We start from the raw sequence: 17,835 nt of genomic DNA on the forward strand, positions 1-17,835 counted from the left end.
ACCATAACCAAAAGCAAGTTGGGAGAGGATGAGGTTTATTTGGTTTATACTTCCACATCACTGTTCATCATTGAAGGAAGTCAGGGCAGGAACTCAAAACAAGGCAGGATCCTGAAGGCAGGAACTGATGGAGAAGCATGGAGAGGTGCTGCTTCCTTGTTTGTGCTCCCAAGGCTCTGCTCAGCCTGCTTCCTTATATAACCCAGGACTACCAGCCTAGGGATGGCACCACCAATCACTAATTAAGAAAATGCCCCACAGCCGCATCTTATGAAGGGATTTTTCTCAGTTGAAGTTTCTTCCCTTCAGATAACTCTAGTTTAATGTCAGGTTGACATATGACAGACAGACTAGCCAACACACTCAGGATCATCCTCTCAGACTGCTGGGTGCTGGCATTAGGAGGCATATACCACTGTGCCCAGCCTTTTTAAATCTTGATTCTTTCCATGGTAACTATGCATTAGGGGTCAGAGATGAAACACAATTCCTTCTGAGGAGTTGGTGTTGTTTGTGAAGAACTGTCTCAGTCCTTCACTTTCAAACCCTCTGCTTTGATTGGGACACCCTCTTTCTCTGATTGACTTTGTTGAGTGAGCTACCTGTCATATGAAATGCTGGTACACAACTGTTACCACCAGCCTGCTGACCAGGGGTCTCTTGGAAAGCCTGTGAGCCTTACCCAGCAGCACTTGAGTGTTTAGCTATTACCTTCAAACAAGGTGGGTGGGTGTGGGCGTGGGTATGGGTGGTGTCAAATGAATGCCAAGCCTTGTTTCTTTCTATTTGAAGATGATCTAGTCCCTTAATCATGAGATGGGAGAGAGGTGTCTTGTTCTAAAAACATGCCATGCAGCGGGTACAAATGTCTGGTAAGGCCTGGGAATCTGTCAAGGCTCAGCAACTCCCATGGCTGCCATGAGTATGGCACTTGCTGCTCTAGCTTTATACTGGAATGCAAAACTTGGACTGACTCTTTCTGATCATCTTGAGCTGTGACATCATTACCAATAATACCTGACCAGAGTTTGTCCCCAATGGTGTCACATGGAACATGGAACAGAATCCATCATCAGTCATTGAACTCCCAAAGAGGATCCAAGGAATACTCACTCATCTGGGACAAAGAGAACCAGATAGGAAAGAAATTTACCACAGGTCTCTTAAGAGAAATGCAGAACCAATGTTTCAGGCCTTGGCTGTGAGTCAGATACTTGGTGTTATGCAAAGATCTACCAGTTGCTGTTTTCAGAGAAAGAATATCAGATAGCCTATGAGAAATGAATGAAGGAAACTGAGCCAGGATGAGACAGATTTAGTAATGAGTTCTCTCATCACATCATATGTCTCAGCCAAGAGCAACACTCACCTTCTCCAAGAGACTGAATTTTTTTCCACACTAGGAGGTAGAAGACCATGTGAAGTATGTTGCCCAAGCTTTCAGATGAGCAGTTTTCACCAGCAGTCTTGAAATCTGCTTATAGTGAACTGAACACAGCAGTTACAGGGTCACTGGAGGCTTTGAGCATCAGGAACATCAGCTCTGTGAAAACAAGACATGGCAGTAAAGATATCACCAAATCCCAGAACACACATAGTGAAAGGAAATAACTCCCACAGGTTGTCCTGTGACTTCACACATGCCATGGCAAGCACAGTCATATGAAAAATAAATAAATGTAATTCACAATTCAAACAGATACAAGCTAGTCCTGTGTCAGTCTCCTGCCTCAGTGCAGAGTTCTCTAACTGGTATGCTCAGCCATAGTCCCTCCTTGCTTCCCAGTAAACACCACTGTGAAATTGTCTGTCTTTATAGTTGTGAGCCCTGCAGTAGTGCTGAGGAGAGTCTCAGCCTGGGTTCGGGAGGCATAAGGAATATTTGAACTTCTCATTTCAGATTAACCTTGACCTTCTTCCTTATTTTTCACCTCAGATCATCCAGCCCCTCTTAGAACTTGACCAAAATAGAAGCAAGTTAAAGTTGTATATTGGACACCTGACAGCCCTCTGCCATGACCGAGACCCCTTAATCCTCCGTGGACTCACTCCACCAGCTTCTTATAATGCAGATGGTGACCAGGCAGCTTGGGAGAATGAGCTGCAGAAGATGACCCAGGAGCAGGTAGGTCTTGCTTAAGCTGTGGCCCAAGCACACTTCCCTGTCTGGATGTTTGGAGGTAAGGACATGATTCCAGGTACTCTAGGTGCATGCGTGCATGTGTGTGTGTGTGTGTGTGTGTGTGTGTGTGTGTGTGTGTGTGTGTGTTGCGTGAAGATGTGTCCATAGCCAATGTGGAGATATATATATATGCGTGTACACAAATGGAGGCCAGAGGTTGTCCTCATACGTCATCACTCAAGGGCTTTCAGCTTTCTTTCAGTCAGGGTCTGTTGTTGGCCTGGAGCTCACTAGTTTAGCTAAACTGGCCAGTGAGCCCTAGGAATTGGTCCTCCCTGCCTCTCCCTTCCCAGCGCTGGGATTACAAGCACACGCCACTGCTCCCCAGCTGTAGATATTTACAGAAAAGACTACCCCTCTGGAGGACACTCCTGGGTACTATATTAACCTGAAATTATAGCTTTGGTGAAGTTAACCCAAACATTTTAAAAGGTGAAGAAATGCATGTTTAACTCAGCACATACTTCAAAAAATAATGTTATGTGTGCTTTCTGTTGATCTGGAAATAAATAAAAATTATACATCAATTAAAATGATACTGGGGGCCTAAAGAAACAGCTCAGTTGGTAAAGCGCTGCTATACAAGTCCAAGGATCTGATCCCCAGCACTGCCCACCACAGTACAGGAAATCAAATCTAGGACCTTCTACACATCAGGCAGGTACCGTTTGCGCTATGTCTTCAGATCCCACTTTACTCTGTTTTGAGTATTACTGAGGGATGCCAACCTGTAGCCTAATTCTTCTGGGTCTCTCTTGAGAGACTTAGGATTTTTTTTTTTAAAGATTTATTTATTTACTATTTGCATACAGGGCTTTGCCCCACATATACACCTGCCTGTCAGAAGAGGGCATCAGATCACATTATAGGTGGTTGTGAGTCACCATGTGGTTGCTGGGAATTGAACTCAGGACCTCTGGAAGAGCAGTCAGTGCTCCTAACCTCTGAGCCATCTCTCCAGCCCCAAGCACAACATTTCTATGCCAGGGTCTGTGACCCATCCAACCTTCTAGCCCTGTCGAAGCAGCAGCTTGAGGCTAGGACTGGAGGAAAGCACTGCAGGGGGCGGGTCTGTAGTCTGTGACCCCAGGACATCAACAGCAGGTGAACAGTAGATATGCGATAGTATGTGTCTTCAAAGGGCACCTCAGTTTTCATAGAACTGGGTGGAGGGAGGTGCAGTCATCCTCAGCTTTGTCTTTCAAATCTTCCTCAGTTCCCCTTTGGACTTTTTTCTCATCTCCTCCAAACATAAACAGATGTTAAATTATTCCAGGAACGGCCTTACCCTATAGCATCCATTCCACAAGGCGTTTTCTCCTCCAGCCAGCGCCCAGGTGAAACACCGGCTGGGAGGTGAAGGGTTGGAGAAAAGCAGCACGCCTGCCTTGTAGAAGGAAGAGACTCACAGACAAGTTAAGATCCGGAGGGTTGGCCTCAGCCAGGTTGGTCCACACCTTCTCCTAGCACCCCTCCAGTGAGCACCTCGTAGTTTGTTTTGGTTTTATGGAGAAGAATGAAGGACATGTAAAATAGGTTGTCCCTGCTGTGCTTTATTGTAATCAGCATTGCTGTATTACTGGAATTGTAAGGGTCAGAGCCTGAGCCCTGGAAGACCTATACACTGGGCATGGCCGCCCATCCCCCACAGGCCAACTAAACTGACCAGTGACAGTGAAAAGCAGAAGAGAGGCTGACTCGGTCATGTCACATGGAGGAGAAGAGCAGAGTTCCAAGGACACAGCCTCCCTCCAGTACATCTTCTGGGTCCTTACATGAGAGTTAGGATTAAAAACAAGGCAAGAGGGACACATAAGCCGTTCCAGCCAATGTGTGTTCCCTCTTATCATTGTCTCAAGTCCAGTCTTCTCTGTAAAGTGGTCTGACAAGTTGTCAGAACTGTATTTTTCAGGAGACAAGTTCCTCTGACTGGCACCGACTTTCACCTTTTTCTTTCTTGCAGCCTGAGATTTCTGGGGAAATTCCAATTCCTTGGAGATCATTGTTTCGGTGGTCAGGTTACCAAAGGGAGAGGCGTGAGTGACTCACTAGCATATATTCATTCCTGAACTGGGGTGGTGGCTCAGTGGTACAGTGTTTGCGCTGTAAGCAGGACACCTGCAATTGGATTTCCCAGAATCTAGATAAATGCGAGGTGGATGTGGCAGCCCTCTGCAATCCCAGCCTCAGAAGGCAGAGACAAGGGAGCCCATAGCAAAGCTAGCTGGATCAGCAAGCTCTGGGGCTCACTGAGAGACCCAGCTTCAAAGAAGAAGATTCCAGGGTCGACCTCAGAGCTCCACATGCATATTCATCACTCAGGCTCATGCACATTCACATGAGAAAGAGAAGAAAGGAGCGATCTTCATCCTTGCTAAGGCAAATGGTTATGTCACAGATCTCCTCAGCTTACTCCTAGATGAAATTTGAATTATTTTACCAACATCTCCTCTATCCCCATTCCACCCTGTAGCCACCATTCTATACCAGAGTTCAAGATTGTTAACCAAGTAGTTGCAGCAGGCCTTTGAAATAGCACTTTGAAAGGCATGCTATCTAAGAGTAACTTGCTCCAGTCACAAAGTACTGACTCAGAAAGTTAGCCTTCCATAGGGGATCTTGTGAAGAGGCCGCCACTGAAGAAAGGGCTTGGCTCAGGGACTTTCAACAAGTTGGTGTCATGACTGTCCAGCTGTCTTTAGGGAGCAGTGACTATATTACAACATACTGGGAAATTTTTAAGCTAAAGAACCATTAGAAAACTGATGTGATAGTGCATGCCTGTAACCCAGCGCTGGATCAGAAGTTCAAGATCACTCAAATTCCTGTCTTTTGAGACATTGTTTGACTCTGTCTCAATCATAACAAAATAAAACATGAAAAAGATCATTGGGTAGTATTAGCTTGAGTTGACTTGAAGGCCAGTGAGAAAGGTAGACTAGTAATTGTAGATTCCTTCATGTCTGGAGAACCAAAGGATTCTATACTGTCAAGTTGACCTGTGTTCTGGCTTCTATAATTTGTTCAAAGAGATACAGTGGTCCACATCAGTAATCTCAAAACTCAGTAGATAGAGGTAGGAGAATTGCCATAGGTTCCGATAGCCAGGGCACGACCTTGTCTCAAAAAACAAACAATACAAAAATTGTATCATTCCTATTTAAATCGTTTCCTTCCTGCCCACATTGATGGTTGCCATTCCTTCCTTTCCCCTGTGCCATGCCAAGCCTGTCTCATCACTATTCAAGTAAGTTCATGACCTTGAGTTCAGTGTACTTAGTTACCTCTTCTCTCTGTGGCTCCATGAGTTGATATTTTCTAGGTAGTTCACCTCCTGTTGCTAGGTAGAGGTGCTCACTGGCACTTCCTGTCTCCTAAACAGACCTAGCTCCCTAAGTACTAGGACAGTTTTTTAAGGTTTTCGGCATCTTCTCATCCCTGTACAAAGTCAGCATGTATTTATGACTGTTAGGAAAAGTTGTTTTAAACCTTTTATTCTTCGTGATTTTCACATCATGCGCCCCAGTCCCGTTTACGTCTCCCTGTCTCTCCAAACTGTGCAAAGCTTCCTTTATCTAAGACGCTCATAGTCAGCTGTAGCCCTGTTCGTTGTTTATTTCTGTACAGACCTCTTGAAAACAACTCAGGGCATACTTCTTCAGCTTTGGGGAGCATGTAAGTAATTAGGCCTTAATCTATACTTACCCAGAGAGAAAGTGAGAACTGAAAGGGTTCAAATTTGGGGTTCCAGGAGACTACTGAAACAGACTGACCTTTTTATAAGTGATCTATCAGAAGAGTTATTAACGCCATAGAGCAGCAACTATTGGGGTTTCTAAGGAGAACTGCGGCCCATGTGGCAGAGTAAGGGTCCCATCTTATGTATCTTAGGGGTAGGGAAGATGGTTGAAAAGCTTCCCAGTTGCTGGGGTAACAGTGAGTGGTCAGTTAAAAGAGTGTCAGGTGAATATAAACTGACCTAGCTGACCATCACTCGGGTGGACCAGGGCAGGGGAGACTAGACTCTAGAGAAACCAAACTACTGTAGTTACAAGAACTGTCACAGTCCAGCAGAAGTGAGGAAGCTTTATAAAATAATGTATCCTGACTAACAAAATCACCTGAAAAGCCAGAGCAAACAAGGTATGTACCTTCTCATGCCCTCAAAGGAATATATCACAAAAACTAAAATCATTCTCTTGAATGATACCGAAAAAGGGCATGCAGGGCAGAATGGTTCTCGGCTGTGGTTCAAGCATTCAGGAGGCTCAGACACAAGCAGATTACAATCAATTCAAGACCAGCCTGGGCTACTTACCTACTTTTAGGCCAGCCTGGGCTGCAGAATGATTTCTTTAAAAAAAGAAATCAGAAAAGAAACAAGATGTTTGTCTTCACCCATATTTCTGTTGCTAGAAGCACAATGCTACCAGTTGAGTAAATCATAAAAGAAAAATTTATTTCTAAGGTCAAGGGACTCCATATGGTAATGGCTTTCTGCCTGGCAGCATCCCTAGGCAGTACAGTGGGTGTATCACATGACAAGAGACAGCAATCACAGATTTCCCCAAACTGGCTTCGATAGCACACCCATTCTGGGTGTACATTAATGCATTAATCTATTAGTTGTGTAAATGAATTAATCTAAGCAAATGAGGGCACTTCTCACCTCTGAAAAGTGCAGCTGGTTTCACCTTTTCTCTTTTAGTAGAATTAAATTTCAACCTAAGTTACAGAGGCAGCAAACTGTATTCACACTGTATGTAATAATGTTCCTTCTGCTACCCTGGTTTTTAAAATCTCTTATGACCAAATATAAACAAAACCCAGTGGACATAGTTAAAGTAATGGTTCCCACATTTTGAAACACACAAGCACAATGCCCCCACAGGGGAAAAAAAAAACAGTAGTGGAGTCCAGTAGGAGAGCACCCAGACTCTAGCTCTGGCCCTTTCCATTTTTGGCTCCAAATTATAATTCTTCCTAGGATTACTTGACGTTTAGTGAAATAATATTACTTACTAGCATGTTGAAAGAGATGGTCTAGGGTAGTGGATATAAAGGAGGTGAGTATTAGATCTTCTCAGCAAAGTGTTACTTTACATGGACTTGTCTTGTAGGCTGAGTAACTTTCCCAATTCCATAGTTGTTTCTTCTCAAGGAGGTTGTACGTTTGGCACTTGTTTGTAAACAGCTCATAGTATAAGATAAAATTCAGAGGCTGGAAACTATGCTCAGTGCTTAAGAGCACACTGATTGTCCTTCCAGAGAACTCCAGTTTGATTCTTAGCACCCACATGGTGGCTCAAAACTGTCTGTAACTCTGGTTCCAGGGGTCTGATGCCTTCTTCTGGGTTCTGCATGCACATGCTCCCAAGACATACTTGCAGGCAAAACACCCATACACACAAAATAAAGTCAGAAAGAATAAAAATAGGAAGTTTAATATATTAAAAACTTAAATCTTCTCTTTCAAAATGACCCAGAGATGGGAATATAAAACTCAGAGTTAACGGACCGAAAATTAAAGGCTACTGCCTTGAATAGATTTAAGGCAGAGCCTGGAAAGAAGTTAGAATGCAAAATTGGTCCATATATAAAACACAGTGATTAAGGCTGGCCTCCAAGCCTTATGTTCCTGGGAATTTTGAGAGAGGTGAGGGTTGTCTTGTGGTTCCTGGTTTGTCTAGGTTGGGTTTTTTCTTGGGGTATGAAATATTAGCTTCATTAGAACTGGGCAGAAAGTGGGTGCCTGGATGGAAGCCGGCACAGGCATGTCCGTGCCGTGTGCTGTCATTGGCACCTAAGGTATACTTTGAAATTAAAGCATACGAGTTTTAGAGACAGCCTGCTGTGAGTTTGTCTCTTTGATATGTTTTTCTTTTGTTTGTTTGGAATTTGTTGCTACTGCTGCTATTTTTAAGACAAGGTCTCATAATGGTGCACTAGCTGATGTGAAACTTACTGTATAGACCAGGCTAACCTCAAACTCATATTTCTGCCTCCCAAATAAAGGTGTGTGCCACCACACCCCACTTTGATTTTGGTTGTTGTAATATCCTTGCCCCGTCATTTTCAGTGGGTTTAATTCTGTGATTTAAGAACTTTGATGATTGGAATGTTTCTCTTACTCTCTAAGCATGAGAAGTTATGGCTGTGTCTAGTCCTGTGTGGACATCCTTATTTTGCACTTCCTGTTATTCTCTGTCAGTGCTATGACTCAAAAAACATGAAAATGGAGTAAAAAATTATTTGCTGTCCATTTTAGAAGGTTTCCCTGTGCAAGTTTTCACCTGCCATTGTTATGTTTTGTTTATTTTCTATTTCCACTTCTTGTCCCCAGATCTTTCCTATTTGTGTGTTATTACATCACTGTTCTGCTTGCTTGTTTACTTGTTTGCTTGCGAGACAGCCTCACGTCATCTGGGCAGTTCTTGGAACTCAAGTCTGTACATGAGGATGGCCTTGGACTCGATCCTTTTGCCTCCCTATAAGTGCTGAGATTAAAGGTGTATAATATCATAGTTTTCAGGGGTGTGTGTGTGTGTGTGTGTGTGTGTGTGTGTGTGTTCATGTGTGGGTGGAGTATATGTATATACATATGTGCAGAGTCCTTAGGTTCATGTTGGTTTGTTTTCCACTTCTCCGCGCGCCCCCACCCCCAGACACGTTTCTCTGTGTAGTCTTGGCTGTCCTAGAACTCACTTTGTAGACTAGGCTGGCCTCGAACTCATGATGATCCACCTGCCTGCTGGAATTAAAGGTGTGCACCACCATGCCCAGCCCTCCACCTCATTTTTTGAGCTAGGCTTTCCTAATCAAACCCAGAGCTAGCCTGCATGGTTAGTCTCACAAGCCATCATCGTGCTTATGTGCTCCTCCTTACCAGGCTGGAAGCACAGGTGGGTTGCCTTGGTACCCACACTTACATGGATCCTGAGGATCAAACTCTGGCCCTCTTGCTTGCAGAACAAGCACTTTAATTATTCAGCCGTCTCCCCAGGCTTAGATCACATTACTTTTTATGAACTAATTTAAGCATTCCAAAAACTGTAGAAGTTGATATAATGTTACCTGTGCTGTTTTAAAAGAGAGTGATCCCCTGTGGGCTCCAGGTCCCCAGGTGGTGATGCTATTTGGACAGGTTTAAAAGGATCAGCCTTGCTGGAGGAAGTACGACACTGGGAATAGGCTTTAACAGTTTCAGTTCAGCCTCACCCTACTTGAGTTTGCTTCTCTGTGCATTGCGGGGGCTGAGATGTAAGCTCTTGGCTTCCTGCTCGTTCTTTCTTGAACAAGTTGCTTTTGCTTATCACAGCAACAGAAAAGAAGCTAGCATAAGACCATATCTCAAAAACAGAAGACAGGGGCTAGGGAAAATGTCTTCACTGCTAATGTGCTGAGGACCTGAGTTTGATCCCCACCACCTATGTAAAAAGCCAAGTGTGAGGCTGAGGAGGTGGTTCGCATGCATGTGTGAGAACCCTAGAACCCACATAAAGCTACATGCTGTAGCATAGCCCAGTGCTTCTAGGGAGACATGAGCCAGAGACAGGAAATTCCCCAGAAGCTCATAGGCCAGTTAGCCCAGTGTAAGCAATGGCAAGCAAGAGACCCTGTCTCAAACAAGTCGGAAGGTAAAGATGGACTTCTGAGGTTGTCCTTTGATTTGGACATGCCTACATTCACACGCAAACACACGCACACTGTATATACATACATACATACGTATTTAAATAGGAAATAAATTTAAAATTTTGAAGCCTGGTGGTGATGATTGTGGTAGTGGTGGTGCACACCTTTAATTCCAGTACTCTGGAGGCAGAGACAGGCAGATCTCTGTGAGTTCAAGGCCAGCCTGCTCTACAGAGCAAGTTCCAGGATAGCAAGGGCTACATAGAGAAACCTTGTCTTTAAAAAACAAAACAACAGACAGACAGACAGACAGACAGAAACAAATACACACACACCACCATCATCATCATCATCATCATCATAAAAAATTGTTGTTGTTATTGAAAGGTCCTGCCACATACCCATTGTGATCCCAGCTGTGAGGAGGCGGGAGCAAGCAGAACCCAGGGTTTGCTGGGAAGCTAGTCTATCCTAGTCAGCAAGCTTCAGGCCAGTGAGAGAACCTTTCTCAAAAAAAAAAAAAAAGTTACATTAGGACTGTAGCTCAGTGTTAGAACCTGTGCCTAGCCATCTGTGAGGCCATAGGTTCAATCCCCAGTACTGCCAAAAAGGTGGGGTAGGAGATGGACAGCTCCTGAAGGATGATGCCTAAGTTTGTCTTCTAGCTTCCATGCACACATGCATGTGTGCCCTGCATGTGTACAGGTATGTTTGCATGCATGTGCACACATACACAATGATAAACTTAAAGACCTGTACTTGGGATGGGTGCAGAGATGGCTCAGCAGTTACAAGCATGCTGCTCTTACAGTGCCCATGTCAGGCAGCTCACAACCACCTGTAATTCCAGATCTTGGTGGGGTCAATCTGACGCCTTCGGGGCCCCCATTGGCACCTGCATTCACGTACACATATTTTCACACCAACACATATGTATATACATACATACATGGAAATATCTGCTTCTTATTATATGTCAGTATTTTGTTGTTTATAGGTCACACCTTGCCTACAACCTCTCTTTGAAGCATTAAAGAAATTCAACTGATAGATTCTATTAAAACACTAAAAATGAATTTTCCCCTAGAATACGGGTTTGTTTGTTTGTTTGTTTTTTCCTACCATAAATGGTAACTTCCCATCAGAGGTCGAACCACTCCAGAATTAATTTGTATCAGCCAGCTGCTCCGTGGGCCACTGAACTAGCATTCTAATCCCTGTTCCCAGCACTTGGTCCCATTTTTATTTTTCAGGAAATATTGTCCCAAAACTTGGCTCAGGGCTTGTGTTTTTAGATTCTTTTTTTCCCCCATGTGTCCTCTCCAGTTGCTGGGTAGCTTGCATATCCACCTCTCTTTTGAGAGAAGTGAGCGAGGAATGGCTGTGCTAGAGTGGTACTAATCACAGAACCTGGAAGTCATTGCTGCCCCTCGGGGCTCATCAGTCATTAGCCATAGACATGACATTGCATTCTTCCCTCTTGGATGGCTTTGCCTGGTTGCTGTGCCACCCAAGTGAGCCACGTCGACACAGGAGCTGGTGGGGCAGAGCCTGAGAAACAGCAGGGAGAGAAAAGAGAAAGAGGAATGGTTGTTGGTGGGCGACAGACTTTGTTCTGGTTCCCAGCCTCAGTGTTTGTGATCTGCTTTTCTTCTTTTTGTGATGTCTTGACTTGTTTTCTCAGCTCAAATGCTGAACTCTTCTTCAAAGCGCTGGGGGCAGCGGCATGTGAGAGGCTGCAAAAGGCGAGGCTAGCAATCTAGCAGAGAATAGCAGAGCCCTGAAGATAAATGTGTTTGCCTCAGAACTGAGCATAGGAATGTGTGCGTGTTGTGTGTGTCTTGACACATCTATGAAAAATACACAGCATAGTAGCCTCTCTCTCCTTCTCAGTTATGCTCTCACACAGTCTGGCAGTTTCTGCTTCCAGAGTATCTTGCTAGTTGGATGCTAAAACATCTGGCAATGAAAGCTTACTTAAAAATAAAAATAAAAATTGGAACTGGAGAGATGGCTCAGTTAATAAAAGTGCTTATGCAAAGAGCATAAGGATCTGAGTTTGACCCCCATACACTAGAACCCACAGTAGAAAGCCAGGCAAAGTGGCATGCGGCTCTGATCCCAGTGCTGGGGAGGAGAGAGGACTATGCCTGAGGCGTCTGTGAAGAGAAGGAGGAAGATGGCACAGAGCTAGCTGACAGCGTGCTGGCTTTGGATACTAGAACCCAAAACTCTTGCCTGGCTTCTGCTGTTAATTTCCTAGCTCTAAGTAAAGAAAATGAAGAGGAAATGGGGATTTGACTGTAGAAAATTATAGTCAGAAATCACACTTTTGCATTCTTGAATGCAAACATTTAATACTATTCTCCATTCACTCCCAGTATAAGAATAATATGTGGTATTTGGTGTCTACATGGAAGAATATACAAAGGACAAAAGTACAGGTTTGTGCTAAATGCAGAATAACCTTATTTGTGTCATTGGAGGAAGAGTTACCAATTAGAGGACCTGTAGTGTGTGTGTGTGTGTGTGTGTGTATGTGTGTGTGTGTGTGTGTGTTTTCAAGGGAACCCATGAGAGCTCTGGTGGGGGCAGTTGTTTACCATGTTAGAATACAGACGAGTTTTTGTAGTGACCATGGTAGACAGAACCTACCATCTCCAGTGTCACCTCCCACAGGTCAGGCTATCCCAACTAAGGCAGGAAGAAATGTATCTAGCTGAAGCTGTGGAAGCTACACCAACATAGTCCTCTCTCTCACCATGGCCCTAGTGCCTCAGAACCTTTGGGAAGTCAAGTTTCCAGTCCAGACACAGGGTCTGAAACAAGTTCTCTTTCAGAGCTTTAGTTTTGTTTTGTTTTGTTTTACCAGACATTTGATGGTACTGACCTCACTGGAATTATCTAGAAATAGAAACCACTTAAAGTTCTTGAAGATAGTGTCTACTCCATTGCCTGAGCACAGAAGGGGACAGTGGCTGTGTGCACTGGCAATTCTCTAAGAAAAACCTGGTGTACAGTTTCAAACAGCAATGTGAGGAAGAGCACCCTTCCCCCATGGAACTCAGCTTCTCAGGGCCAAATCAGAAGAGGGATCCGAACACAGGCGGTGTCATTGCTGTCCTTTCTCACTGCATCCACCACCACCCCGACAGGGAGAATACCCACACAGCCTCCATGCCTGGTCCCCAAACTCCCAGCTATTTTTTGATTTCCCTTCGTACTAGCCAGGAATTCTAGCTGTTGCTGTTGGGACCATAAAGTGCTGAGAGCCTTTTGGGTCTAAGCCAGAAAGGTGGGAGAAGACCACACTGCCTGTCACTTCTGACATGGAGAGCTAGAACAAGGTATAGTGGCCAGTGGGCTCCTCAACACTGCATACCAGCAGCAATCTGTTAGCTTCTTCCAGCTAAAGATCATTGACTAGGGGCCTCACATAGAAATTTATCTTTTCCTCATTTTTGAAGGCTGGAAATCTAAGGTCAGGGTATTGGTCCTAGGATCCTTGGCTCTCTGGTGCAGACTTATCACTGTGTCCTCTAATGATCTAGCCTGTGTACCCGAGCGTCCCCAATGTTTGCATGTATCCAAACTACTACTACAAGTCATATAGGTTAGGGCCTACACTAAAGGTCTAATTTTAACATATCACCCTTTAAAGGTTCCTTCACCAAATACAGCCATACCCTAGGTTCTGGGGATTAAGGCTTCAACTTACAAAATTTGGGCTGGACACAGCTCAGACCATAAAAGCATTATTGGGACCACTTCAGAGCCTAGTTTTAGGAATTTGGTTTTTTGTTGTTGTTGTTGTTTGTTTGTTTGGGGAGGAGAGTTGTGTGGTTGGTTTTTGTTTGTTTGGTTGGTTGGTTGGTTTTTTTGTTTTGTTTTGTTTTTTGTTTCTTCTTTTCTTTGTTCTGTTTGGTTTGGTTTTTCAAGACAGGGTTTCTCTGTGTAGCCTTGGCTGTCCTGGACTTGCTTTGTAGACCAGGCTAGTCGCTAACTGCCTGTGATCCACTGGGATTATAGGCATGTGCCACCATTCCTGGTGTTGTTTCAGGGTTTTGATTTAGTTGATTTCCACACCAGCTATAGAAACTACATTCCAAATAAGCCTTGGGTTTTTGCCTACCCAAAGGTAAGGGGTGCTGCAGACTACCTCCTGTGTCCTAAGGGGACACAGGGCTGCTGGTCACTTCCACCCAGAGAGCCATGTGAGGAGCACTCACCATCAGGGCCTTTCTGGAAGAGCTGTTGTAGTCACACATCATTCATGAGTAATGTCAGGAATGTTGTGGGGGGATACAGTGATGGTTCTCTTCTGCACAGCACAAACCTACCCTACTGCTTTGCCCTTCCATTGACACAAAAGAAAATGCTAAACCTAGCATAAGCTCACTGGCTAGAGGGGAGCCTTGAAATTTAGCCCTACAGGTCAGGTTCTGGTGGATAGAATTTTCCATAGGGTCCTTATCAGTGAGAAATAATGGTTTTACTGTTATCAGACTGAGTCTTGTCTTTTTAGATCAAACTATGAGCCAGATTTCAGACAGATCTTATTTCCAGATGGGCAAAACAGATGGTGATGCGATGCAATGGTGGTTTTAGGCTAGTGTGGTGGGCCAGTGTTCTCGAGATTCTCGGACCGCACTATGTGATAGGATACATGTAGCGTCTGCCGGAAACCACTCTACATTTGCAGAGCTGAAAGAAAACTAAACTCCCGTCAGCATTCATGCCTAAAGGAAAGTGTGCCACAAGTGACGTTCAAAATGCAAAGCAGAAGGAGGGACTCTTGGGAAGAGCCTCTGGCCTCTGCTGGTGAGACCCAGAGCAGGTGCAGCAGAGTTCTCATGAGCTGAGACGTCCTCAGGCTAGAAATAGCTTGTGGCTTCCAGCTGGGCGCCACTGTTTGACTCTCATTTGATAAGGCAAACCAGAGATGCTTAGTCAGACATGGGGGAGTCTGGGAAGAATTTGAAGAGCACCTATCTCCAGACAGCTGAAGCCAAAAGTGAAATGTCTCATCCACGATGGGAGAGCCAGGTGGCAAGTAAGGCTTCTGTTTCAGGTATTGGCTGCTGTTGCTCTTGCAGCCTGGGACGTAAATTCCCTCCATGTGTCAACTCCAGCAGGAACTGACACTTTCAGATGCAGAACATCTTGTCAGGATGCTGTCTGCATACTCAGTGTCAGCTCAGGCTGAGTGTGTCTCAGGGTAGTGCAATTAAGTGTCCCACGCAAGCCTGTGGATCTTTCTGGAGAAAAGGGGTTCAGTGCCATCACTGAATAAGGAGTATTGGGGTATTTATTTAGCCCCTGGCAGGGCTGTAACTTTGTTCCTTATAGGACAATAGAGCCCTGGTGTTCTATTCCTAAGTCCTATTTAGTGTCATGCAGTCATAGGCAGTGGTCCCACAGACATTGGGGATAACTGCACAGCGCATGTGCAGCCTTATCTGGGCTCTGGTTTATTTAGGTTGACCGACTCAGGTTATATGCAGAAGAATGATTCCAGGGTTTCTTGGTCTCCTGGGGCCTGTGTTCAGCTGAATTCCTCCCTTCACTTCTCCTGAAGGCTGAACCCACCGTCTCTGTATCTGGCTCCCTAGAAGGAGAATGTGGGAGGAAAGACCTGTCTGTCCTCCTCCAAGTGCTTGGGTTAGGCCAAAGCTGTGTGAGGGTGTTGGAGGTCTGAACGCCATGGTTTCACCATACTTGGGGAGCTATGCTGATAGCATGGAGAGCCTTGAGTGTTCATTGAGTCAGATTAGACTGAAGTGGCCCTGCCCTTCTTGACCTGTGTGATTATTGACTGCAAAAGTCTGAGATGTAAGAGATTTTGAGAATATTTTTCTTTCTGCCCTAACCTTCCTTAAGGAGCTTTCAAAACATACTCCATACTTTCTTCCCTTCAACACACTAAAATAAGTAACACGCAACCCTGCCTCCATCCACCTCATGCCAGGCAATCCACACACAGGCATTCCATATCGCTGTGTGATACTTACATCTCACCACAGCTCACAGTCATCCATGAAATGGTCACCACATTGATGAGCCCACCTGACCCCAAAGTTTGGTCATGGTTCTGTGTTACTGGGCCAGGAGTGTGTACCCACTAAGGAGCATCCTGTCACTTTGTCCACGAGTGACCAATCAGACAGTATGTCAGGCTTGCACTAAGTGACCACAGGAGCCTTTTCAGTCCTCACCTCTCACTGACTCTAAAGTGGGACACACATGCTGGGCAGAGCAGTCCTGGGAATAGGCGTGTTGTGCACATGCCACAGTGGCTGCAGCGCTTCCTTTGCTCTCCCCACTGGGCAGAGACATCAGATGCACATGGAGTGGGCCGCATGCTGGTTCTGCACTTAAATCTCAGCTGCAACAAGGCCGCATTCTTACCACCCTGACAGCTTGAGCATTAGATTTCCTAATCCATTGTTTGGTTTGGGGGGAGCTGTTTTTCATCTTTTCCCTTTTGACACTCTTCATTTCTGAGAGCCAAACCAAACACATGGGGCTGGCCAGCCACCCTGCCGGGTCTGTGCTTCCCAGAGCATTGCTGCTGTTGTGATAGATCCCTTCAGCAAGAGGGAGTTTTTCTTTCATTTTTCATAATGATGGGCATGTCTCAGTCATTTCAGCTAACAGATGAGTGAGGTGCCGCCAAATCAACTTAAAAATAAGACTTTGAGAATTCTGGGTAGTTGGAAATGTTTGTTTAGACCATGCCACTGTGAGTCCATCTAAAGTCAATTCCAGGCATGGCAACAAGGGTGCAGTCACCTACCCCTTGCCTCAGGACTTCGCTTCTGATCAGTAAGCCACCAGGGCTAACCAGCTTATTGTTCGAAGGTGACAGAATACCACAGTTCTTTAGTGTTCAAAGGACCTTTCGCTATAGGAAGTGATTCCCATTTGCTTGGCCCTTCAAAATCCGTGCATAGGGTACCAACCAAAGCACTGTGAGTGCTCTGTGGAGTTTCTTCTGTGCCCACTTCTTTCTTTCATAGCTGTGTGTGCTGCTGTGCTCCGCCTGTCTTCTCCGTCTCTACACATTCAGAACAGATCTAGCTCTCTACCAAGAGAGACAGACCTGGGGAGTTGTTAGGGCACAATATCACAAAGGGGACACATGCCTTAGACAGGAAAGCAGCTGCATTTTAGACATGTCTGGTTATAAGTAGGTTAGAGAGTACAGCATTAGTATCTTAGCAACACTTGCAGATAGAGTGCACATGCGTCTGGAAACTGTAGGTCTGACTTCTGACCCCAGCCTGGCCTGTGGGTGGGGCCTGCAAAGTTTGCTGAAGTGAGTACTTCCGTCTACCTAGCACCCCACCACTAGGCCTCTTCAGGCCTGTCTTCCTCCAGGCTATGAACTGAAATTTCTGAATTACTGTGCTTTGACTGAGATGTGTAAGCCAAGTGTTTCTGTAATTAGATGTTTGTCTGGCTGGGGGTTGCGATTGGGGTGGGAAGTACAGGAAGTGGCAGGGAGAGGTGGGAAGATCCAGAGTTCGAGGGCAACCTGGGCTCTATAGTTGACTCCTGGATGTTTGATTTCACTCAGGATAAGGGGCTGCTGTGTTTTGAGTGCTGTGGCAGAGGAGCTCTTTGTTGGGTTTTAGGTTTGGCTTGGGGGAGGGTGGACCTTTGAATGTAACCCAGGGCTTTGGTCATACTAGGCAAGTGCCCTGTCATTGAGCCATAGCCCTTGGTCCTTGATTTAAAGCATTTTCAACCTTTGAAAACTAACTATAAAAACAATGGTAATATAACACTAAAAAGCCCAGTTACATTCAGGCATATGGCTAGCATTCATCCAGAACATGATTAACAAATACTGTGTTCTAAGATTGAAGATAATACTGGAACTGCATGGTTTTCAAGCTTCAAAGCATAAAGTACTGTGCTGTTCCTGTATGAGGGAAGGGAAGGCAGACGTTCCTTCATGTCAGTGCATAGACTAGTACTTTTTGGAAGCAATAGGGGTGTTGTTTTTAACCTGT

The 17,835-nt window shown here is 45.0% G+C and overlaps 1 protein-coding gene across 8 annotated transcripts in view; it reads left to right on the forward strand.

The window, feature by feature from the left end:
- Window positions 1–17,835, forward strand: part of ERC1 (ELKS/RAB6-interacting/CAST family member 1) — a 277,582-nt gene that overhangs the window by 246,971 nt on the left and 12,776 nt on the right. For 5 of the 8 annotated variants that reach the window (XM_084766086.1, XM_084766087.1, XM_084766083.1 and 2 more), the window contains one exon: window positions 1,937–2,125. In XM_084766086.1, the coding sequence (XP_084622212.1) occupies window positions 1,937–2,125 (189 nt within the window). Of the gene's footprint in view, window positions 1–1,936; window positions 2,126–17,835 lie in introns of those variants that run through there. The other 3 variants (XM_084766089.1, XM_084766090.1, XM_084766088.1) reach the window with 1 other exon arrangement.

This window comes from Acomys minous, assembly GCF_964271855.1.
Source record: "Acomys minous genome assembly, chromosome: 17".
In the NCBI taxonomy this organism is placed as follows: Eukaryota; Metazoa; Chordata; class Mammalia; order Rodentia; family Muridae; genus Acomys; species Acomys minous.